This window comes from Sus scrofa, chromosome 6, assembly GCF_054392235.1.
Source record: "Sus scrofa isolate SSC_HxYL_T2T_F1_AM1 chromosome 6, Sscrofa_HxYL_maternal_Yorkshire_Landrace_v2.0, whole genome shotgun sequence".
NCBI classification, from domain to species: Eukaryota; Metazoa; Chordata; class Mammalia; order Artiodactyla; family Suidae; genus Sus; species Sus scrofa.
Genome location: NC_139388.1, coordinates 66,971,259 through 66,997,363, shown reverse-complemented (window position 1 = coordinate 66,997,363; position 26,105 = coordinate 66,971,259). Strand labels below are relative to the sequence as shown.

General features: G+C 48.4%; 2 protein-coding genes, 1 long non-coding RNA gene and 1 pseudogene across 3 annotated transcripts in view; 3 read left to right on the top strand and 1 right to left on the bottom strand.

Moving 5' to 3' along the window:
- Positions 1-25,518, top strand: part of LOC110261340 (uncharacterized) — a 70,924-nt gene extending 45,406 nt beyond the window's left edge. Inside the window, exons 4-6 of the mRNA XM_084965690.1 lie at positions 68-493; positions 21,180-21,290; positions 25,161-25,518. Of these exons, the coding sequence (XP_084821816.1) occupies positions 68-493; positions 21,180-21,204 (451 nt within the window). The 3' untranslated portion in view covers positions 21,205-21,290; positions 25,161-25,518. The remainder of the gene's footprint in view (positions 1-67; positions 494-21,179; positions 21,291-25,160) is intronic.
- The window catches only part of LOC110261339 (zinc finger protein 444), a 996,914-nt gene that overhangs the window by 397,017 nt on the left and 573,792 nt on the right, over positions 1-26,105 (bottom strand). The window lies entirely within an intron of this gene.
- LOC146402517 (uncharacterized) lies at positions 6,218-10,738 on the top strand. The gene is made up of 2 exons (XR_014806889.1): positions 6,218-8,649; positions 9,334-10,738. It is a non-coding gene; the product is annotated as an uncharacterized LOC146402517 (long non-coding RNA).
- Positions 15,610-18,908, top strand: LOC146402516 (uncharacterized; annotated as a pseudogene).

Genomic DNA, 26,105 nt, shown 5'->3' with positions numbered 1-26,105 from the left:
GCGCTGCTTGGCCTCCGGCCGCGACCCGCAGACCAGCCCGCTTCATGGCCACTTGTGCTTCTTTCAGCGTGATCCCCGGTCAACCCCGCGGCCACTCCCCCGCAGCCGGCCAGCCCGGCGGGCACACCGACGGCGAGAAACGGGCAGCCAGACAGCCAGAGGTGCTGCGGAGGACTCACAGCCTGCAGGCTTTGTGGGGCCAGGGCAGCAGCATCACGGCGGCACCTCGGGGCGCGCAAACTACAACTCCCAGAGGCCCGCGCGCCGCGCGAGGCAGGATCAAGCCCTGGCGTCTTGACGCAGGGGCCAATCGGAAGCCTCCTCTGGTGAGTGCCCTGCCCCCACGGAGCCCAAATTTTACCAGCTGGGAGCCGGTCGCCATGGCAACAGGCCGTCGCGTCGAAAGCGCCGGCGTTGGACCCACAGTGTCTGCCGGGCTTCCGAGTGGTGCTGTGCTACGCGCTCCGTTTGGAGTTCGCCTGTCAGACGGAAGGTAGAAATACTGGACAAGCCACCAACGTTTTTCTCTCCGACTATGAGTGTGCCTCATAATTAATTTGTTAAAAAATTTAAAATATATATGTCTTTCTTAGTGTGATATGTCCCAGAATAGCGCTGCCAGTGACAGTGCGACAGCTTCACACTCCGAGTGCACAGCTGTCCGGAGTCTCGGAACACTATCCTGAGGTCCAACACCGTGGACTGGTTTTACCTTTTCTGGAACTTCCTACAAATGGGTGATGTGGTGCATATACTTTTGCAGTTCCAGTCCCACTTGGCCTGTGTGGGACTCACCCACATTGCTATGTGTGTGTGTGTGTGTCACGGGGGCCGGGGGCCGTTGGTGGGGGTGGGTTGTTTTCCATTGCTGAACAGTATCTGGTTCCTTACCTGGGTATATGGATATACGGTTCGTTTCCTCATGCACCTGCTAGTGAAAATCTGGGGTTGTTTCTGTTCTGGAGTCGTTATGAGCCAAGCTGCCGTGAACATTTGTGTACGCGTCTTTGCGAGGACCTCAGTTCTCTGGATTTGCCTGTTCTGGACATTTCATAGAAGCTAAGTCATACAATACGTGACCTTTTCTGTCTGGCTTCCTTCATTCAGCCTAATGTTTTATTTTATTTTTTGTCTTTTATTTTTTTAAGGGCCGCACCTGAGGCATATGGAGGTTCCCAGGCTAGGGGTCCAATTGGAGCTGTAGCTGCCGACCTACGCCAGAGCCACAGCAACGAGGGATCCGAGCGGCGTCTGCAACCTACACCACAGCTCACGGCAACGCTGGATCCTTAACCCATTGAGGGAGGCCAGGGATCGAACCCACAACCTCATGGTTCCTGGTCGGTTTCGTTTCTGCTGCGCCACAATGGGAACTCCTCAGCCTAATGTTTTAAAGTTTCATCCATGTTGCAGCCTGTGTCAGAACTTCATTCCTTTCTTTTTTTTTTTTTTTTTTGTCTTTTTTTTTTTTTGTCTTTTTGCTATTTCTTGGGCCACTCCCGTGGCATATGGAGGTTCCCAGGCTAGGGGTCAAATCGGAGCTGTAGCCGATGGCCTATGCCAGAGCCACAGCAACGCGGGATCTGAGCTGTGTCTGCGACCTACACCACAGCTCACGGCAACGCTGGATTGTTAACCCACTGAGCAAGGCCACGGGTGGAACCCAAAACCTCATGGTTCCTAGTCAGATTCGTTCACCGGTGGGCCACAACGGGAACTCCAGAACTTCATTCCTTTTTATGATTGCATAATATTCCACTGTATGGATATACTGAAATTTGTTTAACCCTTCACCAAGTAGAGAGCATTTGGGGTTGGTTCACTTTTCGGCTCTTATGCTGTATAAATGTTCTTGTGCAAGCTTTTGTGTGGATATGTTTTCTCCTTTCTCTTAGGAAGAGGATTTGCTGGGATGCATGGTAGTTCTATGCTTAACATTTTGAGAAACTGACAGACTGTTTTCCAACCAGCTGTACCACCTTATGTTCCCACCAACAGTGCACAGGGCTCCAGTGTCTCCATATCCTCACCCACACTTGCTATTTTCCGTGGGATTTTTTTTTTTCTTTTTTGTCTTTTGTCTTTTTAGGGCTGCGCTTATGGCATACGGAGGTTCCCAGGGTAGGGGTCTAATCAGAACTGTAGCTGCCAGCCTACGCCACAGCCACAGCAACGCCAGATCTGAACCATGTCTGCGACCTACACCACAGCTCATGGCAACGCTGTATTTTTTTTCTGATACATTTTTATATCAGTGGTAATTCTGATCCATGGATTATCAAGTGAAGGATAATTTCTAAGAACCTAACTTAACTTTAAGAAATTGGATTCATCCCAATTTCAGGTCATTATTTGATGGTCTTTGGATCCTGGGATAATATCTAAGGACGCTATAACCCCTGAAAGGCTGGTCTCAAAGAATACATTTATCATTTCTACCTTGACTTCCTATGTGTGTGTATTTCAGGATGGCATGGAAATGAGTCGTGTTAATGAATGCGTTTGTTTCTGACACTTTGGGGAGGTGTGACCAGGATGCTTGGGCTTCAGGAGGTAACACCGTGTGTGGCCATCAGCTTTCCGCCCGGCAGAATGCTTGCACAGGGCAGAGCGCTGGCAACTGCTTTCCTCTGAGTTTTCTTTGAAGGAGAAATGAGGTACTTAGGTGAAAAGTTTAGTGGTCAAGGCCATTCTGGGAATGATGCACAAATGACTCAGTCAGCCGACAGGCTCAGTTTCTTTCTTCTTTTTTTTTCTTTTTTGCTTTTTAGCGCTGCACCTATGGCACATTAACCACTGAGCCATGAAGGGAACTCCCCTGAGTTTCATTTATCAAAGACAAAGGGAGTAGTTTTGTTCAAAAACACAAAGGATGGTGTGAACCAGCCCTTGTAGCTTTAGAAAGTCTGTGGAAAGTGTTAGGTTCACTGAAGGAGGAACACGTGAGGCCAAGTCAGTCAACCAGAGAGATTTATTGATGCATCAGAATCAGATGGGGAGTTCCCACTTCGGCTCAGCAGTAAGGAGCCTGACTGGTATCCATGAGGACTTGAGTTTGATCCCTGGCCTCACTCAGTGGGTTAAGGATCCTGCGTTGCTGTGAGCCGTGGTGTAGGTCGCAGACTCGGCTGTGGCGTAGGCTGATAGCTATAGCTCCTGTTCGACCCCTAGCCCGGGAACTTTCTCTAAGAAGCAAATAATAATAAATAATACCCTGCAATGACTGAGAATGATAAAGTTTGGAGATTCCTGGAGACCTGAAGTATTTGATCCATGCCTGGCTTCCTCCCTCTGAGCCCCCGTTTCCCCATCTATAAAATGGGTGTTGGGCCACTGTGCATTTCTGGACTTGACATGGGGACAAAATGACTCTGTCTGTGTAACTCTCTTAGGGCAGGGCCAGCTGGTACCTAGTGGGCCCTCGAAATTTTGGTTGCTTTTCGCTATTTATAAAATGGACTGGAGTTCCCACTGGGATGAAGCAGATTAAGAATCTGATTGCAAGAGTTCCCACTGTTGCTCAGCAGGTTAAGAACCTCATGAGGATGTAGGTTCGATCTCTGGCCTGATCAGTGGGCTAAGGATCCAGCATTGAGGGGAGCTGCAGTGTAGCTCACAGATGTGGCTCAGAACCTGTGTTGCTGTGGCTATGGTGTAGGCCGGCAGCTACAACTCCGACTCAACCCCTAGCCTGGGAACTTCCATGTGCTGTGGGTGTGGTCCTAAAAAGACCAAAAAAAAAACCACCAAGAAAACCCCACAAAAGACAAAAAGCCCACACATTTATTATCTCCAAATGCTTCTGTTGGTTGAAGTTCCGTGTATAGCACGTCTCAGCCAGGCCTCCATCTCGGGTCTCAAGAGGCTAAAATCAGTGTGTCGGGAGGGCTGTATCCTTTGCTAATTGTTCAGGGCAAGGACCTAGTCCTGTAGGTTGTCCCGCAGGACATGGAGGTTGTCAGCGGAATTCATCTCCTTGCAGTGGTAGGATCGAGGACCCTGTTTCCTTGCGGGTTGTCAGCCAGGGGCCCTCCAGTCTTCTAGAAGCTGCTGCACCCCTGCCCCAGGGTCTCCTTCCATCTTCCAAGGCAGCCCTCCCCCCACCCCCACTCCAAGTCTTTTCACGTTTGCCGCCGCATTTCAGCCTTCTCTTCTTTTCCTTCTCACTTATGTGGGCTCACCTGATGGCTTTGAATCCTTCCGGTTAATACGGGAGCAGCTTCTCACGTCAAGAGTCTTCCCTTAATCACATCGGAAAAGTCCCTCTTGCCAGGAGAGGTAATGTGTCCACAAGGGCCGGGCTTAGGGCGGGAGCACTGAATGCACCCTCACCAACCGTGGGTTCCTGGGTCTTTCCATTTGGGGGGGGGGTGCCCACTGTGTTTCAAAGCAGCAATTTAATCGTCAAAGGCAGGGATGGTAGAAAGGGTGGTGACTGTCATCTCAGGTGGCCAGGGCCACTGCAACACAACTCCCAGACAGATGCCTGAAAGAGCAGACCCTACTTTTCTCCCAGTTTTGGAGGCTGGACATTCAAGAGCAAGGTACTGACAGCATTGCTTCCTTCTGAGGCCTCTCATTGGCTTGCAGGTGGCTGCCCTCTCCCTCTGTCCTCGTGTGGTCATCCCTCTGGGCAAGTCCCGCGAGGCTGTGTCCTGTGTGTGTGTCCTACTCATCTCTTCCTATAGGGACACCCGTCAGATTGGATCAGGGCCCACCCTTTTGACATTTTTGTACCTTAATTACTCATTTCCTATTTATTAACCTTCAAATATAGATGCTTCCTAAGATACTGGGGGTTGGGCTTCAACATGTGAATTTTGAGGGGAATCTAACTCAGCCCACAATCATTGCTAATAACAGTCACTGCTGCTAGTTGGGAAAAATTTTAACCATTAAAAAATAACAGGGGAGTTCCCCTCCTCATGCAGTGGAAATGAATCGCTGTGCCCTCAGGAATCATGAAGTTGTGCGTTCGATCCCTGGCCTCACTCAGTGGGTTAAAAATCTGGCATCACCGTGAGCTGTGATGTAGGTCGCAGAGGTGGCTTGGATCCTAAATTGCTGTGGCTGTAGCATAGGCCGGCAGCTGTAGCTCTGATTTAACCTCTAGCCTGACAACCTCCATATGCCACAGGTGCGGCCCTAAAAAGCAAAAATAATAAATAAATTAAAAAAACAAAACAAAACAAAAAAAACCCAGGAATTCCCTGGCGGCCTGGTGGTTAAGGATCCAGCATTGTCACTGCAATGGTGCAGGTAGCTGCTGTTGCACAGGTTCGATCCCTGGCCTGGGAACTTCCATATGCCTCAGGCCCAGCCAAAAAATGAATAAACACATCTAGGAGTTCCTGTCGTGGATCAGCGGAAATGAATCTGACTAGCATCCGTGAGGACACAGGTTCCATCCCTGGCGTCACTTAGTGGATTAACAATCTGACGTTGCTGTGAGCTGTGGTGCAGGTTGCAGATGCGGCTTGGATCCCTCATTGCTGTGGCTGTGCTGTAGGCCGGCAGCTGGAGCTCCCCTTCAACCCCTAGCCTGGGAACCTCCATATGCCACGGGTGTGGCCCAAAAAAGGCAGATAAGTAAATCTATGTCTCCTATAAAACAAACAAGGTGACATTTATTTTGTCCCTACTAAGGTATATTTTTGAAGGTAGCATCTTTTTGGGGGTGGGGGTAGGGAAGAATTTCTCAGGTGTGGACTACGCGATAGGCAGTCCTTCGGGGAAAGGTGGCCTGGCTCTGCGGACCCCCAGGTCTGTGGTCAGGATTGAGGACTACAGCTCCCAGGAGGCCAAGCACAGCAGTGACCCGACCCACTGGGGGCTTCCGCGGGCACTCACGTGGGTGGGGAGGCCACGCACGCGTCCTTCTGGGAAATGTAGTCAGGTTTCTGGACCCCCGCCCCTGCTTCCGCCCGTAGCCGGGTCATAATTGCCAGAAGAACCAGCACGGCGGCCACCCAAGCACCGGACTCCCTTCATGCACCACAAGGGAACTCTCCTGAGGTTCCACCATCGTCCACCGCTTGTGTGGAGACCAGGCTGTCGTCAGCGGCCTCCCGAAGCCTGGAGACAATGGACTACAATTCCCGAAATGCCTCGCGCCTAGGGGCCGCAGACTGGAGCCACCCACTGGCATCGCGGAGCGCCCTGGGAGATGTAGTCAGAAGCTCTAAGTACTCACGCACGCCGCCTGGCGGACAAGGCTAATGTGAATTTGAGTCCCTAGAACACCCAGAACGCTCATCTTCGGGCCGCGCAGACTGTGGTGGACGCCCGCCCAAGTGTCGCTTCCGTGTCCTACAGCAGGAGAAACTGGTCTAAGTGTGGTCTAGCCCTGGCCCGGGAACCTGGACCGAATGCCGGAAAGCTCCATTTCCAGCCAAGGTCCGGCCGCGCACACTCATTTTGGGGGTCGCGCCTATCGCCGTGCCGTCTGGAAGATGTCATCGGGCTCTCGGGCGCCCTCGGGTGGCGGTCCGGCCGTAGCACTACAGCCCCTGGGAGGTGAGCGCAGCGGCGACCCCACGCACCGGCGTCCCTCGCGTGCGCTCGCGTGGGCCGGGACGCCCCGCCGCGGGGGCTACTGGGAAGTGGACTCCGTCCACCGGCGCCCTCGCGGGCCTCTCCTGGGCGGCTGCGGCGCCCTCGCGTACGTCCGGCGGTGGCGCCGCGGGGCCTCCCGGCCGTGGTAGTTCCCGCCGAAGGCCGCCGCGGCCTGGGGTCCCGAGTACCCCTCCGGAGGGCCGCGGATCCGGCCGGCATCTCGGCCCCGGCTCCTCCCCCGTGAGAGCGCCTGGCCGCCCTCGACGCTGCCCCCTCGCTTCTTGCCCTGACTTGGTCGCGACCTCGGCCGCGGGGCTCCTGGCAGCCCGGCTCCCGGTGCGTGGCCGCGCCCTCCCTCCTGACCCACGGGGTCTGAACCCAGGGCCGGAGGGCGTGTCTCCCCCAACCGGGGACCCTCCGCCTGTCGTCGTGGCCGAGGAGGGCTGAAGGGACGTAGAGGACGCCGCCTGGTCTGCAGTCCGCGAGTGTGTCCGCCGCATGAAGGTATCAGCGCGAAAACGCGTGACCCGCGTGGAGCGTCCACCCATTCAAGCGACGCGCGGTTCCGGTCTTCTCATCGCCTGGAAAGATTTGCCCAAAGAGGACTCATGTCTCCTCGGTTCTGTTGAAGCAGGTAACCTGTGTTCCAAAACCTGAGCGCTTTCTGAGCCCCGGCTCTCGTGGAAAGACTAAAAGCACCGCAGGAAGTAGCAGCTGCTCTCTTAGGCTCTTTCGAGGTTTACGGGTGTTTCTGTCTGAGACTCGGTATTGCGCCCAAGCCCAGAGAACCCCTGGCGGATGTTAACGTCATCAACCGTTCGTAACGTGGTCGGCGTTTTATACCTGGTGGCACCAAGAGGAAGAGGAATCCCAAAGGCGGACTGTACCTTCGGAACTTGGGGAGGATCCCTCGTTTCCCGAGAAGTGAATGAGATTCTTAGGGGGTAAAGGTTTCGGTAGTACGGAGGCACCCCTCCAAATGGTTGCGGCACACCCGCAGCACCCCCGGAAAGCCACAGGTACCTCTCGGAAGCCAGAGCGCTCAGGACATCTCTGTCCACCAGAGTCCTTCCTCGCGTCCTCATGTGGCCCTTCCCTGACCTTCTGGGAGCTTTGCAAAGAAAAGGGTCTTGTTTGCGCGCACACAGGGGTGACATCTCGGGGGCAGGTAACCTTCGAGGACATGGCTGCACTGAGACGTGTGCTGGAGACCTTTGGGCATCTCGTCACGCGGCGGGGCTGTGCCTTGCGTCGACTTCTGCTTGGGGTCTCAGCAGAGCGGGTGTGACCTGGCCGGGCGCGCGGGATCAGTGAACCGGAGCCTCACAGCCTGATCGCTCCCTTGGACAGGGCCCTGGATCCCCAAGCCAGCTCTCGGTGCCCAGCTAGAACCCGCGGTAGAGCCATGGGTGATGGACAGAGGCCTCTCCCAAGATGCTGCCCGGGTTGGATGGGGACAGGATCTTTATAGCCTGTTTATAATTTCCTTCATATCTACCCTTTGTCCTGCTCTTCACTCCTCTTCACTTGCATAATTCTTCCCAGGCTTATTTTCCTCTTGCCTAAAGAGCTCGCTTTGTCATTTATTTCGCAGTGACAGAATTCCCCCACTTTGTGTTTGCCTGATACTGCTCTTATTTAATCTTCATTTTGGAATTACCCTGTTGAGTAGTATTTCAGTTTTTGAATGAGCAGCAGTTTATCTGTTCTGTTGATGAACGTTGAGCTTTGCTCTAGTTTGGGGCTGTTGTGACTGATGCTGCTGTGAACATTCTTATACAGAGCTTTGAGTGGACCTGTGTTTTTATTGCTCTTGCAAAATTAGGGGTGAAATTTCTGGGTCATGGATTACTAAGGTCTGATTTTATTATTTTTTTCTTTTAGGTTATGCGTTTTGTGTTTTCTTTCTTTCCTTTTTAAAAAAACTTTTATTTATTTATTTATTTTTGTCTTTTTGCCTTTTCTTGGGCTGCTCCCGTGGTGTGTGAAGGTTCCCAGGCTAGGGGTCTAATCAGAGCTGTAGCTGCCAGCCTACACCACAGCCACAGTGATGTGGGAATCGAGCCTCATCTGCAGCCTACACCACAGCTCACGGCGACGCTGGTTCCTTAACCCACTGAGCGAGGCCAGGGATCAAACCCGCAACCTCCTGGTTCCTAGTTGGATTCGTTAACCACTGAGCCACGACGGGAACTCCTTTCTTTCCTTTTTTCTTAAATGTTCAGAGAAATCTTTGACTGTGCCAAAACTCCAAATATATTCTCCTGTTTCCTCTTGGTAGTTGTACAGTTTTTGCTTTTACATGAAAATGTAATCTCCACCTTGATTTAATTTTTATGTAAGTGTGAGGTAGTAGACAAGGGATTTGTGTATTTATTTATTCATTTGTTTATTTATTTTTTGCATTGTACAGCCACACCAACCGCATATGGAAGTCCCCAGGCTAGGGGTCAAACAAGAGCTACAGCTGCCAGCCTACACCACAGCCACGCGGGATCTGAGCCTGTGACCTACACCACAGCTCAGAGCAATCCTGGATCCCTGTCCCACTGAGCAAGGCCAGGGATCGAACCCCTGTCCTCAAGGATACTAGTCAGACTTGTTTCCCCTGCGCCACAATGGGAACTCCAGGATTTATTTTTTCTTATAACTATCCAGTTGTCTGTTACCATTTCATAGGAAAAAACGTTCCTTTTAGGAGTTCCTGTTGTGGCTTAGTGGCTTAAGAACCCAGCTAGTATCCACAAGGATGCAGGTTCCATCCCTGGCCTTGCTCAGTGGGTTAAGGATCTGGCGTTGCCACAAGCCGTGTGTAGGTTGAAGATGGACTTGCAACAAATAATTAGAAAATGAAATTAAGGAACAGTAGAAATCATACCTAAAACTAACATCTGATTGAAGCTACTCTCTTCCTGGTTTGCTGAGCCTTTATCATGATGGGTGTTTTTATCGAATGCTCTGCATGCGTATGTTGTCATGACTGTATTTTTTCTCCTTCATTCCATTGGTTTCCCCACTTTATTATTTCCTTCCTTTGCTCGGTTTACTTTTGTTTTTCCTGACTTCTTGAGATGGAAGCTTAGGTCATTCATCGTAACCCTTCCTTTTGAATGCTTGCACGTATAGCTACACATTTGCCTTTGAGCTTTGTTTTAACTGCATCCTGCACATTTTCATCTGTTATATTTTTGCTACTGCTCATGTCTTTGCATATGTGAAACTGACTTCTTTGGTTTGTAAAACATACTGTATTTCTTAGTATGATGAGTTTTTTTTATTGATGGCTAGGTTAATTCCACTGTGGTCAAAGAAAATATTCTGTATGAATTGAGTCCTTTTAAGTTTATTGAATGGTCTATCTTAGTGAATGTACAGTCTGCTCTTGTTGGGCACAGTGTTTGATAAATGTCAGTTAAATTAAATAGCTTGGTTGTGTTGCACACACTTTATTCTTATGCATTTTCTTTTCTTTTCTTTCTTTTTTTTTTTTTTTTTTGTCTTTTTGCTATTTCTTTGGGCCGCTCCTGTGGCATATGGAGGTTCCCAGGCTAGGGGTCTAATCGGAGCTGTAGCCACTGGCCTACGCCAGAGCCACACAACGCAGGATCCGAGCCGCGTCTGCAACCTACACCACAGCTCACGGCAACGCCGGGTCGTTAACCCAGTGAGCAAGGGCAGGGACCGAACCCGCAACCTCATGGTTCCTAGTCGGATTCGTTAACCACCGTGCCACGACGGGAACTCCTCTTTTCTTTCTTTCTTCTTTTTTTTTTTTTTGTTTTTTTAGGGCCGCTCCCGTGGCATATGGAGGTTCCCAGGCTAGGGGTCTAATCAGAGCTATAGACGCCAGCCTACACCACAGCCACAGCAACGCGGGATCCGAGCCACATCTGTGACCTACGCCACAGCTCACAGCAACGCTGGATCCTCAACCCACTGAGCGAGGCCAGGGATCGAACCCGCGTCTTCATGGATGCTAGTCAGGTTCATCAACCATTGAACCACAACAGGAACGCCTCTTGTGCATTTTCTTGTTTGCTTATTCTGTCAGTTACTGGCAGAAGAGTATTAAATTTCCAACCATGGGCGTTCCCGTCCAGTTTGACCCCTCGCCTGGGAACCTACATATGCTGTGGCAGGTGCAGCCCTTAAAAAACAATAAAAATAAATAAATTTCCAACCATGATTGGATCTGTTTCTCTTTTTCAATCAGTTTTTTTCTAGTTTTACTGAGGTACAATCAACATATAAAATCGTGTTACATTAAGGTCTACGATGTTATGTTTTGATAGACGTGTGTGGTGAAATGATCACCAAATAAGTTTAGTTAACACCTATCACCACGTAGCTGTAATTTTTATCTCTTGTGATGAAAACTGAAAAATAATTTTTATGAAACTAGCATAACTTTATTTTTTTATTGAATTACAGTTGATTTACAAAATTTTCTTAGTTTCAGGTGTACAGCATAGTGGTTCAGTATTTTTATAGGTTATACTCCATTCAGAGTTATTACAAAGCAGTGGCTGTATTTCCCTGTGCTGTGCAGTATATCCTTTTGCTTATCTATTGTTTATCTATTGTATACGTAGTAGTTTGTATCTCTGGATGTTTTTTATCAATTTTTGCTTCATGTATTTTGAAGATAAGTTGCTGGGCTTACGGACAGATCAGATTGTTTGGTCTTCCTGTTGCACATACCCTCTTATCACTGCAAAATGTCCTTTTCCTCTGGTAATGCCTTTTATGCTTGATCTTAATATAGCCAGCTGGCTTTCTTGTAGTCTGTAGACTCCATTACATGTCTTTTTTTTTTTTTTTTTTTGTCTTTTCATCTTTTCTAGGGCTGCACCCTCGGCATTTGGAGGTTCCCAGGCTAGGGGTCTAATCGGAGCTGTAGCCCCAGGCCTACACCAGAGCCACAGCAACTCGGGATCTGAGCTGCGTCTGTGACCCACACCACAGCTTACGGCAATGCCGGATCCTTAACCCACTGAGCGAGGCCAGGGATCAAACCCTCATCTTCATGGATCCTAGTCAGGTTTGTTGACTGCTGAGCCACGATGGGAACTCCTGCATGTCTTTTTATTTTTACTTTCAACTCACATGTTGAATGCTAAAGTGAGTGTCTTGTGAACAGCGCTTAATTGGGTTTTCTTTGTAATCCATTTAGCCATCTTATTTTTTAATTTGACTGTTCAGTAAATTTGAATTTATTGTGTAGTTACTGACGTGCGCGGGTTAACGTCTACCACCTCGTTATTCTGCGTGTCTCATCTGGTCTTTGTACCTTTGTTTTTCCGGTCTGCCTTCTTTTGGATTAATTGGGTATTTATTCCATTTCATCTCCTTTTATCCCTTCTTAGCTTTATGTCTTTGTAATATTGTATAATCTCATGTTTTATTTGCTCTAAGGTTAACAGTACAAATATTAACTTACCATAGTCCACCTGAAATTACGATTATGCCACTTAATGTGCAGTGTAAAAACTTATATATTGGTATAGCTGCAATTTTCCCTGTTGTCATATTTGTATCACTTCTACATATTGTATAAGCCTGATTATATGTTGTTATTCTTGCTTTGCATGGGCGTTATTATTTTATTTTATTTATTTATTTTTTAAATTTTTTATTTTATTTTTTTTAATAATTTTTTGTGGCGTTATTATTTTAAAGGACTTTAAAGGTAGTTTCGTACAGTCATTTTTCCTAATTCATTAGTTTAGGGTTGCTTTTCATTCCTTTCTGCAGATCCAGGCTTCCTTGATCATTTCCATATAGTCTAAAAAACACGCTGTACCCAGTGGAGCTTTCAGATAGAGTCTGTCATCATTTTAAACTCCTGGCTTCTGTTTCTGTCATTCTGGCCTGGATGAGGCTTCCGTGCGTGTTGTGGTTGTCTCTGGAAGTCGGGTGTCGTTCCTGAAGTGTTCTTGGAGAGTGGAGTGGATGTACAGGGGAAAAGTTAGTGAAATGAGAATTGATGATTCCATTTCTGTGTCTCTGCTTTAAAGTTTAAACGCACACTGCCTGTCACTTTTCACTTTTTTATTCTGTCTTGTTAAGTCTTTAATATGGACTCAATAAAATGTTACATGAAAAAGTGGAAGCTAGGAGTTCCTGCTGTGGCTCAGCTGGTTGACAGTCCGACTAGTATCCATGAGGACGCGGGTTCGATCCCTGCCGCATTCAGTGGAATAAGGATCCGGCGCTGTACAAGCTGCGGTGTAGGTCGCAGATGCGGTTCGGGTCCGGCGTTGCTGCGGCTGCGGCTCTGATTCAACCCTGAGCCGAGGAACGTCCAGCTGCCACAGGCAGGGCCCTAAAAAGAAAAAAACAAAGCAGAAACTGAGTTGTCACGCGTATCCTTTAAAATGACCCTACCAGCTGCTTGTGCACGTTCCGGGGGGTGACGAGGAACTGAAAGATGCGCTGCCAAGTGCCCAGAACCTGAGATGCTCCCTGCAGGCTGCTGCCCTTGCGCAGCAAGCCCTCATCAGGATGTCTCTGCTGTCAGTCCAGGGTACCGACCAAGTCACCTGCCCAACAGAAGGAACGCGCCAGGGGCCAGTGTTTTGCAAAGGCCGCCATCCAAGTTACTTCTTACTGTGATCGTTTTTCTACTGATGAAGTTCTGACTTCCTTTCTTAACCTCGCATTTCAGTGTTTTCTCCCCAAGATCAGGCTGCCCTCACCCATATTGAGCTTGAGGTGGATGTTTACAATAATTGACATTTATTTACACAGGCGATCCATCTCAGTTATTGTTTGTTGATCTTTCTCGGCTGACTCTCCGAGGACACCCTATTCTTGAGTTGTGAGGTTGGCCTTCTGTCGCCATAGGTGATCAGCAGCAGGCGAAAGGTAACCTTGATGACAGTTGAGGTGAGAACTGGTTGGATCCTTTTTGAGTGGTAGTTAGACAGTTTAAATGTGACTGTTAGGAGTTCCCCTTGTGGCAAAGTGGAAACGAATCTGACTAGTATTCATGAGGATGCGGGTGCCATCCTTGGCCTTGCCCAGCAGGTTGGGGATCTGGCGTGGCTGTGGCTGTGGCATAGGCTGGCATCTATAGCTCGGATTCCACCCCTAAAAAACTAACAAACGGAAAAGTGAATGTTACCAATCTCAGACCTTAGGGATAGAACATTTGCCAGGAAATACACATACATGTTCTTACTCCTGCTATTGCTCCTGCTATTACGGTTGGTGTTATTATGTCTTTTTCCCCTTTCTAGGGCCGCTCCCGCAGCATATGGAGGTTCCCAGGCTGGGGGTTCAATCAGAGCCGCAGCCGCCGGCCTACGCCACAGCCACAGCCACGTGGGATCCAAGCCACGTCTGCAGCCTACACCACAGCTCACGGCAACACCGGTTCCTTAACCCACGGAGCGAGGCCAGGGATGGAACCCGCAACCTCGTGGTTCCCGGTCAGATCATTTCCTCTGCGCCACGGTGGGAACTCCCTCTGATTACTTTTAAAGTTTTTGCTTTTTAGGGCTGCATCTGCAGCGTGTGGAAGTTTCCAGGCTAGGGGTCCAGTCAGAGCTGCAGCTGCTGGTCTACACCGCAGCCCCAGCAACGCCAGATCCAAGCCTCATCTGTGATCTATACCACAGCTCACAGCAGTGCCCACTGGGCGAGGCCTGGGATCAGACCTGCATCCTCGAGGATACTAGTCGGTTTTGGAACCCGCTGAGCCCCAGCAGGAACTCCCTAAAGGTTCTCCTTTGTATTCAGCTTTCATAGGTTATGATGTCTTAGGCGAGGTCTTACTCGGAATGATTCTGCTTGGAGTTTGCTGAGCTTCTTGGATCCATGGGATGTTGCCCTCAATCGGTGTAGGAAAGCTCTCCCCCTGTCTCCCCAAAAATGCCCTCTGCCGTTTTCTCTCTTTTGCTGTAACTCCAGCTGCGGGTTAGCCCACTTGTCCAGTGCTCCGCTTTTGCCTTCTTCTCCCTCCTTCGGCGTCATCGTGACGTTTCCACTTTCCTGCCTTGAATTCATAGTCTTCTCCTGTGTCCAGTCCGAGGTTAAATCTGTTCATGGTTTATTTCAGATTCTATATTTGTATTTAATTTTAGAATTGTTATTTGGTTCTTTTTTCAGTTTTTATCTATGAAATTCTTGAACATGTTTATAGCAGTTATTTTAAAATATTTTCCTGCTACTTCTAACGTTTGGTATGCTGTTTTTGTTGACTTTTTTTTCTTTTTTCTGATTTATCTTTTTAAAAAATAGTAAAAGATTTTTATTTTTTCCTTTACAGCTGATTTGCAGTGTTGTGTCAATTTTCCGCTGCACAGCAAGGCGGCCCATTCACACGTACATGGATACACGCTTGTCACGTTATCCTCCATCACGCTCCATCATAAATGATTAGATATAGTTCCCCATGGACTTTGTTTTTCTTGTTGTGTCACCTTATTCAGATTGTTACATGCCTCGTCACTTGTGTGTGTGTGTGTATTGGACACTGTGGATAACGCGTTGTAGGGACTGTAGGTTGTCATCTTCTACGGACAAGTGTCAGTTTTGTGCTGGTGGGCAGTGAAGTCATTACAAAGCGCCCTAATCCTGGTGGGGCTTGGTTTAGGAGTGACTAAGGTAGGGTTACTTTAATCTTGCTTTAGTCTTTGGATGTGGCCCTTATTCTTAGACGTGGTCTTTCCTCTGGGGCGTAGCTTTCGAAGGTTTTGGCTGAATGCCTGGGGTGCTTACTGAAGCCCGAGCTGTGTCAGAACTCAGGTCTTCCACGCTGTGTCACCTCGCAGGACCCCAGCAGCTGTTCTTTGCCTCGGCTTAGGGAGCCTCTTCCTCTGCATTTGAAGTTAGGGTCCAGCAAAAGAATCAGAGAAGCCCTTGGCGGGTTTCTGGGTCCCTCTTTCGTCCTGCTTGATACTGCAAAGCCCTCCTCACAGTTAGTTCCGTAACTTCTTTCCCACCGTCAGGGGCTGAGTTTCCCCGCCCGACAGGGGTCAGGCTGCAGGGAGCATGGTTGTGAGTCCGGTCTGTCCACATCAGACCTGTCCCAGGCACCCCCCGCGCTACATGACTGTGCTGGGTGCCGGGCAGCAGCGTAAGCAGACTGATGAGGTCCCTGCCCCTGTGGACCCTAAAGCCTCCACCATGTGGTGTCCAGGGACGGTCAACACAGGACCAAAAGAACCAGGCGACAGTAAATAGTATTTTTTTTTCTTTTTTTTTTGCTATTTCTTGGGCCGCTCCTGTGGCATATGGAGGTTCCCAGGCTAGGGGTTGAATCGGAGCTGTAGCCACCGGCCTACGCCAGAGCCACAGCAACGCGGGATCCGAGCCGCGTCTGCAACCTACACCACAGCTCACGGCAACGCCAGATCGTTAACCCACTGAGCAAGGGCAGGGAACCTCATGGTTCCTAGTTGGATTCGTTAACTACTGCGCCACGACGGGAACTCCCATAAATAGTATTAAACAGCTCTAAGCAGCAGACAAAGCGGCAGCGAGGGGGAAGAGGAGGAGGAACTCATTGGAGGGGAGACCGGAGCTCTCTCAGAGGAGGTTACCTGGGAGTGGGGACCTGAATGATGAGGAAAGGGGAAGAGTTGCTATAACCTGAGAACGTTATAGGCCGCCTCTCAGGCGGACAGGAACTGTGTGTTCGTGGGGAAGTGGTCATGTGCAGTGAGAACAAAAGAAGCCGGGAGAAAAACGGGGGGAGCTGTGGTGATTTGACCCTGACTCTGGGTTCTTGGGGGGCTATAGGTCTACAGAGGCGTCCTCTTGGTGTTGTGAGACTGGTTTGTTAGAAGGCTTAATAAGCCATCAGTTGTAGGAGGAATGGATATTAAGGAGGAAGCTGGAGGGGAATTGGGCTTACCTGGGCATTACAGAGAGGTGGCTGTACTGAGGTTTTTATCGTCGGAACTGTGTGTTCCTTCCATGCTCTTTCCCCTCTGATAGCATCCCCTCCTCACTTAGCTGATGAGTCTTCCTGTGGATTCCTCTTGTTCCCGGTGTACACGTAGTGGCTTCTTCTCTCAAAGTTTCTGCTCTTCCCTTAGTTGATTTTTTCTTTTTTTTTTTTTTTTTTTTTTTTGCCGTGCCTGCGGCACACAGAAGTTCCCAGGCCAGGAATTGAACCCACATCACAGCAGTGACAATGCCAGATCCTTAATCACGAGACCACCCTTAGCTGATATTTCAAAACATCTGCTCGTCTGTGCACATCTCATTGCTTTTACCTCATCATTCTCACGCTGGGAGTTTTTTCTCAAGCACCCAAACCAGTTGTCCTTTCCTTCCAGTCTGTAAGAACAGACCTGAGATCCAGGAGTCTCCATCAGCAGAGGCTGTGGCTGGCGAGAAATTCCCCAGCAGCGAGCACCCGGAAAGATCCACGACGGGTGACTCCTGGCTTTCTGCCGTAGCTTATGCTTGGAAATCTCGGGATAAATCAGAGAAGCAGAAGACAAGCGACGGCTGTGTGGTGCCAGTGGAGTAGAGACAAGGGCAGGCAGTGACCCGAGGGCTGTGGAAGAGGCTGAGAAATGCGGGAAGATGCAGCTGCAGCTCAAACGTGGCTTCTTCCCTGAGGTGTTTGAACAAAGAACATTCTGACCACGTTGACTCGGGATGGCAGAGCTTTCAGCGTTATTTTCTTTTACAGAATCCTCGTGAAATCTTGGTAGAGAAGAAGTCTTGTAGAGGCGGCCCATGTGGAAAGGTCTTGGAAAAACTATGTCCATTGAGTGAGCACAGTACATGCACCAGCCAGAGCGTATGCCTTTCTTTTTTTTTTTTTTTTTTTCGGTCTTTTTGCCTTTTCCTGCGGCATATGGAGGTTCCCAGGCTAGGGGTCGAATCGGAGCTGTAGCTGCCGGCCTACGCCACAGTCACAGCACCTCGGAGTCCAAGCCACAGCTCGTGGCAACGCCGGATCCTTTACCCACTGAGCAAGGCCAGGGATCGAACCTACAACCTTACGGTTCCTAGTCAGGTTCGTTAACCACTGCGCCACAATGGGAACTCCCAAGAGCAGAAGCCTTTCTACGCATGAGATGATACAGGGGAGAAATTTTATGGATGTAAGGACAGTGGGATTTTTTTACTCATAGCTCCTCTCTCAGGTCACGAGAGCTCACAGCGGGGAGAAACTATGAAGGTAATGAATGTGGGAACGCCTTTAAGAAGCTTTCGTTTCCTTCCCACCATCTGAGAAATTACAGTAGGAAAAAACGTCTGTGAATGTGGGAAATCTCTCTGGCAGAGACTTCACCTCGTTTCGCACCAGAGAATTCACACTGGTGAGAAGCCTTCTGAGTGGAATGAAGGTGGACAATCTTTTCGTTGGAGCTGAAGTGGTTACCCTACTGTAGATCAGGGAACTCATACTGGAGAGAAACCTATAAATGTGGTGACTGTGGAAAGTCCATCAGTGGCAGTTCTAACCTTAATGTGCACAAGAGAACACACACGGGAGAAAAGCCCTACGAATGTAAAGATTGTGGGAAAACCTTTAGCGACCGCTCAGCGTAGACACAGCAGGAAAGGACGCAGGCGAGGAGAAGCCTCGCAAATGTGATGGCTGCGGAAAAGCCTCCAGCCACGGATCGCCCCTGGCAGTTCCCAAGAGACTCCGTGTGGGTGAGAAATCACACGAATGTAATGAATGTGGGAAAACTTTCGGTTGTCCTTTGTCCTTCGCTCAACATAAGAGAACACACGCTGGAGAGAAACCGCATACATATTATCGGTGTGAGAAAGCTTTCAATCAGGGTTCTAACCTAAAATCATACCGAGGGGAGGAAATGACACATTTCATTTTAAGTCACAAAAGCTGTCAAAGACATGTAGATTTTTTTAAAAACTATTCCCAGATGAGCGTTGAACATGGGTGGCATTTGATACCTGGTGAAATTGCTGGTGAGAAATAATTGGTATGATCAAACTCCCGTGGATAATACCACTTAATAAAATCAACACGTGTGGGAAAGGCTGTTGCTGGAAAGTCAAAATAGGTTGATGCAATTTGACTAAATGACTGAAGGTACTATTTCAAAGAGCCGGAATGCTGTTATTTACTTCTTTGTTCCCTCAGTGCTGGAAAGTTAGGCTACTTCTGATTTGTTTCAGGAAGTCACCATAAACTACTCACGAGCACTGTGGAGAAATCTGGAAAACACCTAGAGCGTGTCCTGAGAAGTATGAATTGGGAAAAGCTGTGTTGCGCTGTGTGGGCATCTGTGAAAGGCTTGGGAGGGAACAAAACTGAACACAGCTAAGTTGACAGAGTGTTGGAATACTGACTTTTTGTGTTTCTCTAGGAATTGCTACAGTTTTACAATAAATAAAACAACGATGAGAGAGTAGGTCCGATAGCAGTCTGAATCATGGGTGCACTGAAGTAGCAAAAACAAGAAGAAATGGAAATAAAGTTAGTGGTCAATACAAGAAGTCAGGAAGAGGAAATATTTTTTTTTCTCTTTTTTAAAATCTTTTTAGGGCCTCACCATCGGCATATGGAGATTCCCAGGCTAGGGGTCTAATCGGAGCCATAGCCACCGGCCTACGCCAGAGCCACAGCAACTCGGGATCCGAGCCGCGTCTGTGACCTACACCACAGCTCACGGCAACGCCGGATCCTTAACCCACTGAGCAAGGGCAGGGATCGAACCCGCAACCTCATGGTTCCTAGTCAGATTCGTTAACCACTGCACCACGACGGGAACTCCTAGAGATGTGGCTCCCACTGAGCCACAATGGGAACTTCTGGAAAATATTTCTAATCAAAGCATAAAATAGGATGTAATAAATATAAAAACAGAAAACATATGGTAAAAGTGACTATGAGAAAAACAAACTATAAATTCCAAATTAAGATGATCAAGAAAAACACAGCAGAATTGCAGCATTGAGAATGAAGAGAGAAATAAACAGAGAAAATTATATCAAAAGACTTACATTTTTGTTTTAATACACTTGAAAAACAGATAAAAATCCTAGTTAGGGAGGTGTGTTTCAGCTGCAGAAAATGTAGTCCAAACTGATAGGAAACTGATAGGAAAAGTTTGGCAAAGATTTTTTAAAAATACTATGTTGGATGTAGGCAAAATTAGTGGAGAAACGGACCTTGTTATTAAGCCCCTGTGGGTGGTTATAGGAGTGTAACCCTCAGATTAGAACTATCCAAATGTAAAGTATGCTCATGGCGAGTTCCCTTGTGGCCCAGAGGATTAAAGATCAGGTGTCACTGCTGCGGCTCAGATCACTTGTGGTGTGGATTTGATGCCTGGCCCAAGAACGTGTGCATGCCATAGGTGGAGCCAAAAAAAAAAAAAGTATGCTCGTGAGTTGAATCAGCAAACTTAGCTTTGTGATTCCCTCATGGGAATAACTGCCCAGGTATGAAAGCTGGTGGGAGTAAGTAGGACCTTCATTACAGCACGGTTTGTAAGAACAGAAATAAGAAATGCTCGCCAGTAGGAGAATGTTTAAATAATTATGGTACAGAAATTAAACGACGTATTTTTGAGAGACAAAATTAGATTTTTAACAACAAAGATGATCCCAACTCTATGGAACCCGTGTCTCTCCCCGGGACTCTGTGGAGGAATGTCACTGGTACGTTGATCTCGATTATCTGCGGCTGATGGGACTTGGAAGCAGTATTGGCTCTACCTTTTCCTAAATGATTCTGTTCACATTGAATGTGCATCATTGAGTTAAAGTCAGAGTTTCTTCTATCCACGAATATTAAGATGATGGAGTCCAAAGTTCTCATTATCACGTGTTCCTGGCTGGGAAGTAGAATACAGGTCATTGATGTGTGTAGCCAGAGGCACAGTAAGTACTGTTACCGTGGAAGGTTAACCTGCTGTGTAGGAACCAGCATGTACGCATGTGAGAGATACAGAGACAGCAAGAGAAATTAAAAGCTGTGTCCACAGGGGAGTTCCCGTTGTGGCTCCGTGGGAACAAACCCAAGTAGTATCCATGAGGATGTGGGTTCCATCCCCGTCCTAGCCCAGTGGGTAAGGACCCAGCGTTGCTGTGAGCTGCAGTGTAGGTCATAGACCCAACCTGGATCTGGCATTGATATGGCTGTGATGCAGGCTGTTGGCTCCAGCTCCAATTCAGCGCCTTACCTGGCAACTTCCATATACCACACGTGTGGCCCTAACAAAAAATATCGGAGTTCCCGTCGTGACTCAATGGTTAATGAATCCGACTAGGAACCATGAAGTGGCAGGTACGATCCCTGGCCTCACTCAGTGGATTAAGGATCCGGTATTGCTGTGAGCTTTGGTGTAGGATCCCGCGTTGCTGTGGCTCTGGAGTAGGCCGGCGGCTATAGCTCCGATTAGACCCCTAGCCTGGGAACCTCCAAATGCCACGAGAGCGGCCCTAGAAACGGCAAAAAATAAATAAATAAATAAAACAAAATAAAGATGTGTCCACAAGGTAACACACTTGGTTCTCAAAGGCCAGCTGCGGGGGCTTCAGCAGTCCTGCCAGAAGGCAAGTGCCACATCCTGGGCTCTGGCGGAAGAGGACTGGCTCTCTGAGCCAGAGGTGTGGGCATGGGTGATCGATGTGTCCCCTTATTTGTGAAAAGTAAAAATGTCCCTCTCCATCCACAGGTGTTCAGGACAGAAACCTAATTGACAAGACCAGGATTCAGCTAAAGTACAACCTTTAAAGTACTCTCCAAATTCGCAGTTTACCCAGCTTCGAATAAAATTTCCATTCCGGTAAGATACTGATCCTTTATCCCTGTACCTGAGCTGCATACACCCATCTGGATACAGTGTTCAGGCTCACGGCGCACACAGTCCATCCACAAGCGCTGTGATTTCCAACTGCCGACACATCTGTCCGTTCAGTGAGTCCTTCCTCCACTGCCACCTGCCTGGGCCACGTTGCCATCCAGGGTGCCCTTCTCATTGGTGCCCACTCTTCACCTCTGCGATCCTTTGGACCCACAGCAGGAACAGTGAACTTTCAAGGCAGAAATAAAATCATGAGGCTTCCTTATTCAACACAGTCCCCAGAATAAGCAGTTTCTTAGCCGGTTTGTCTGCTGTGGTGTCTGTTGCACAGATGGCTCGGATCTGATGTTGCTGTGGCTGTGGTGGAGGCAGCGGCTGTAGCTTGGATTAGACCCTTAGCCTGGGAACCTCCATATGCTGTGGTGCAGCCATAAAAATAAACAAACAACCCCCTCCCCCCGGAACTGCAGTGAGAATCCAATGCACATCTACCGGGGCTGCAAAAACCAGAAAGACTGACCGTAGCAAAGAGTGATGAGGGTGTGGCGGGGCTGGAATTCTCACCCAGTGCTCGGGGATGTCAAATGATGCAACCACGCTGCAAAGCGAAAGGGCAGTTTCTTAAAATACTGAACTTAACACCTGCAGAAGGATCCAGCCGTTCTACTCCTGGACATTTACCCCAAAGAAAAGATACGTCCCTACGAGGACTTGTACCTATGCTAGTGTTCACAGCAGCTTTCGGTGTAATAGCCCCACACTGGAAACAACCTAAGTGTCCATTGGTTGATGACTGGATAAGCAAATGGTGGTAGATCCGTAAAATGGGACACTACTCAGCAAAAAAAATGCTGTGATCTATCAATACATGCAACAACATGAGTCGATCTCAAAATAATTACGATGGAGTCCTGGTTGTGGCTCAGCGGTTAAGGAACCTGACTGGTATCCGTGAGGATACAGGTTCGATCCCTGGCCTCACTCAGTGGGTTAAGGATCTGGCATCGCCGTGAGCTCTGGTGTAGGTTGCAGACACAGCTCGGATTCTGTGTTGCTGTGGTGTAGGTTGGCAGCTGCTGCTCTGATTCGACCCCTAGCCTGGGAACTTCCATATGGTGCATGTGCAGCCCTAAAAAGCAAAAAAAAAAAATAATAATAATAATAATAATCAAAATAATTATGCTGAGTAAAAGAAGCCAGATTACTCCCAACCCACCCAAGAAAAGAGTAGGCAACTTGTCATTCCATTTATATACTGACTCTAGAAAATTCAATCTAATCTACAGTAATAGCAGGCCTGTGGTTACCTGGGAGTAGAGGAACGGGGAAGCGTGTGGAGAGATGGGAGGGATGGACTTCAAGGGGCGTGAAGAAACTTGGGGGGATGATGGTTCTGTTCCTTCTTCTGATGATGGTGATGGTTTCATGGGTTTAAACATGTCAAAGCTTGTGAAATTGTACACTTTAAATATGCAGTTTGTTATGTGTCAGTTATACTGCAATTATTAAGCTGATTAAAAAAATCTTTTAGGGAGTTCCCGTCATGGCTCAGTGGTTCACAAATCTGACTAGGAACCATGCAGTTGTGGGTTCGATCCCTGGCCTTGCTCAGTGGGTTAAGGATCCGGCGTTGCCGTGAGCTGTGGTGTAGGTTGCAGACGCGGCTCGGATCCCTCGTTGCTGTGGCTCTGGCGTAGGCCCGTGGCTATGGCTCCGATTAGACCCCTAGCCTGGGAACCTCCATATGCCTCAGGAGTGGCCCTAGAAATGGCAAAAAGACAAAAAAAAAAAAAAAAAAACTCTTTTAGGAGAAAATACAGGATGCTATTTTTAGGTCCCAAATGTAGTTGAGTTTTGTTTTGTTTTTACTGCAGGAATGCGGCATATGGGAGTTCCCAGGCTAGGGGCCAATTCAGAGCTGCAGCTACTGTAAACACGACCACCGGAACACTGGATCCAAGCCGCATCTTCGACCTATGCCTCAGATTGTGGCGAGGCCAGATCCTTAACCCAATGATCGGGGCCAGGGATGGACCCGGCATCCTCTTGGATGCTATTTTAGGATCTTAACCCACAGAGCCACACCGGCAACTCCTATAGTTGAGATTTTGAAGTGAAGGCATAAAACACAAACAATGAAAAAAAAGTTTTATTTTTAATGTTGTTTTAATTTTTCCTTTTTGGTCGCCCCACAGCGTATGGAGCTCCCACCACGAATTAGATCTGAGCTGCGGTTATGACTTGCACTGCAGCTGTGGAAAGGCTGGATCCTTAACCCACTGGGCCTGGGATTGAACCTGTGTCCTAGCACTACCAAGGTGCCGCCACTGGACCAGTTGGCAAATATTTACACATCTGACACTGCCAAGCGTTGGTGAGAATGTGGAGCAGGGGAACACCTAGCCAGTGCTCGTGAAAGTATAAAAACGTGCCATCTCTTTGGAAACAGGGTGACATTTCTACCAGTGTGGGACATATTCCTACCCTATGACCTGTCAGTCCCACTGGGAGGGGTGACAGCGCAGAAAGCCTGCATGCGTCCGTAAGGGGGCCGGTATGTGAATGTGGTAGCAGAAACTGGAGGCCCTTTGCTTGTAGTGCGCTGCCCCGCGATGTCTGAATGGCCGGCTTCCTCCCTGCTCTCGGATCTTTGCTTTGCATGGTTACCTTCTCTATAAGCCCTTCCCTGATCCTCCAACGGAAGCTCAGCCTCTCCAGCAGCCCCTCTCGCTCTTCCTACTTTGCTTTTAGCCTTTACCCCCATCTGGCCTGTTACATATTCTACATGTTTTTATATTGCATGTTCCTCTCTAGAGTGTAAGCTCCATGAGGGCAATAGTTTTTTGATTTTTACTCCCAGTTCCTTGCTTTAAGGAGAATTTTGAATGAATATAAGCGGCTGTCAAAGGTAGGCAGATAGGGAGTTCCCATCATGACTCAGTGGTAACGAACCCCACTAATATCTGTGAGGATGCAGGTTCCATCCGTGGCCTCACTCAGTGGGTTAAGGATCTGGTGTTGCTGTGAGCTGTGGTGTAGGTTGCAGATGCGGCTTGGATTCTGCGTGCCTGTGGCTGTGGCGTAATCTGGCAGCTACAGCTCTGATTTGACCCCTAGGCTGGGAACTTCCATTTGCCATGGGTGCAGCCCAAAACATACAAAAAAAAAGAAAAAAAAAGTAGACAGTAGGTGTCACTGTGGTGCAGTGGAATCAGTAGCGTCTCTGGAGCCCTGGGATGTATGTTCATCCCTGGCCGGACGCAGTGGGTTAAGGATCTCATGTTGCCACAGCTGGGGGTAGGTCCCAATTGCTCTGGTCCAGGAACTTAATGTGCCACAAAGCCGTCAAAAAAAAAAAAAAAAAAAAAAAAAAAAGACAGGATAAATGGTGGTAAATTCATTTAATGGCAAACTGTACAACAGTGAAGGTAAGTGAAATAAAGCTTCATATATCAAAAAGGGTAAATCTTGATAAATTCATGGAGAAAAAAATGCAAGCTGCAGATGAAATCTCTTGCCTTTTTTTTTTTTTTTGGCCTTGCCCCCAGCATATGGTAGTTCCCTGGGTTACGGATTGAACCCGAGCCATAGCAGTGACAACGTGAGATGTTTAACCTGCTGAGCCACAAGGGAACTCCTAAATCTTATGCATTTATATGAATGCAAAACATGCTTCGTATTGCTCTGGAGTACAGATTTCGTGGTAAAATTTCGGGGAACACTTGGAGTAATCCCAATCTCATTCAGGGTAGTGACTGCCTCTGGAGGAAGGAGGAGGTTGGCTATTGGAGAGGGGGACACTTCAACCTGTGGAGTGATGTTCTTTTTTCTTTTTTTTCTCCATTTTCACAGGTTGTTGCTGAATTTCTTACAAGTTCATTATGTTTTACAAATTTTTCTTAAGAGAAAAACCAGCATACTGCTAACATTAACCCCTAGGGATGTAAGAAAGAGGCTGAAAGCTGAGCTGGTGGCAAAGGAGACCTGTGGCACCGGGCGTTTCTACATGATCACCAGCAGTTGAGAAGCATCCTGACTTCCATGTGGGGGGCTCAGAACCGCACACAGAGTGTTAACCTTAGTAACTCTTGGACTTTTAGCTGGAGAACGTAAACCCTAGGATTTGAGAGCATAACGTAACTTCCAGTCTAGCTGCCTTGTGGTAGTTATTTTACTATTGATGACTGTAAAGCTAGTTGGCAAAATTCCCTACTTGCTCCAAGTACCGTGTCCTTGACTCCCCCTCCCTTTTGCTTTCATTCTCATCTGGCTATTGAGGAAATGGAACCAGCTGGAGCCCTTCCTGTGGCCTGGGGCGTCTCTCAGAAGAGCAGGTCCACAGAAAACCTAGATTCTCCCGTTGCTCTGGTCTTTGCCCACTCAGAAGTCCCCGTAACAGCTCAGACACAGCTCAGCCCCCCATAACGGGGGCATCCAAGATGGTTCTTCCGCCCAGACTTTGCTACCTCATAGCACACAGAGAAGAGGGTACCATCCAGCAAGCTGGGGTAACTGAAGTAGGAAGAAGAGGGTCTGAGTAAGAGCAAAGCGGTATCCTCACTCTGAGTGAACAGCTCCGCATTGAGAGGCCGCCTCTACTCCCTGCCTTGTTCTGGATATTTCATGCTGGACTAGTGTGTCCACAACCTGACCGGCGACCACCCACCTTGATTACCGCATTGGTTCATAGGTCCCTCTGGTCCTTCCCTCACCCTCCTCAGTATTCTCCACCGAGAAGCCAGACTGATCCTGCGATGAGGCCGGAGCCCACTACCGCTTTTCTCAGATGCCGTGGCT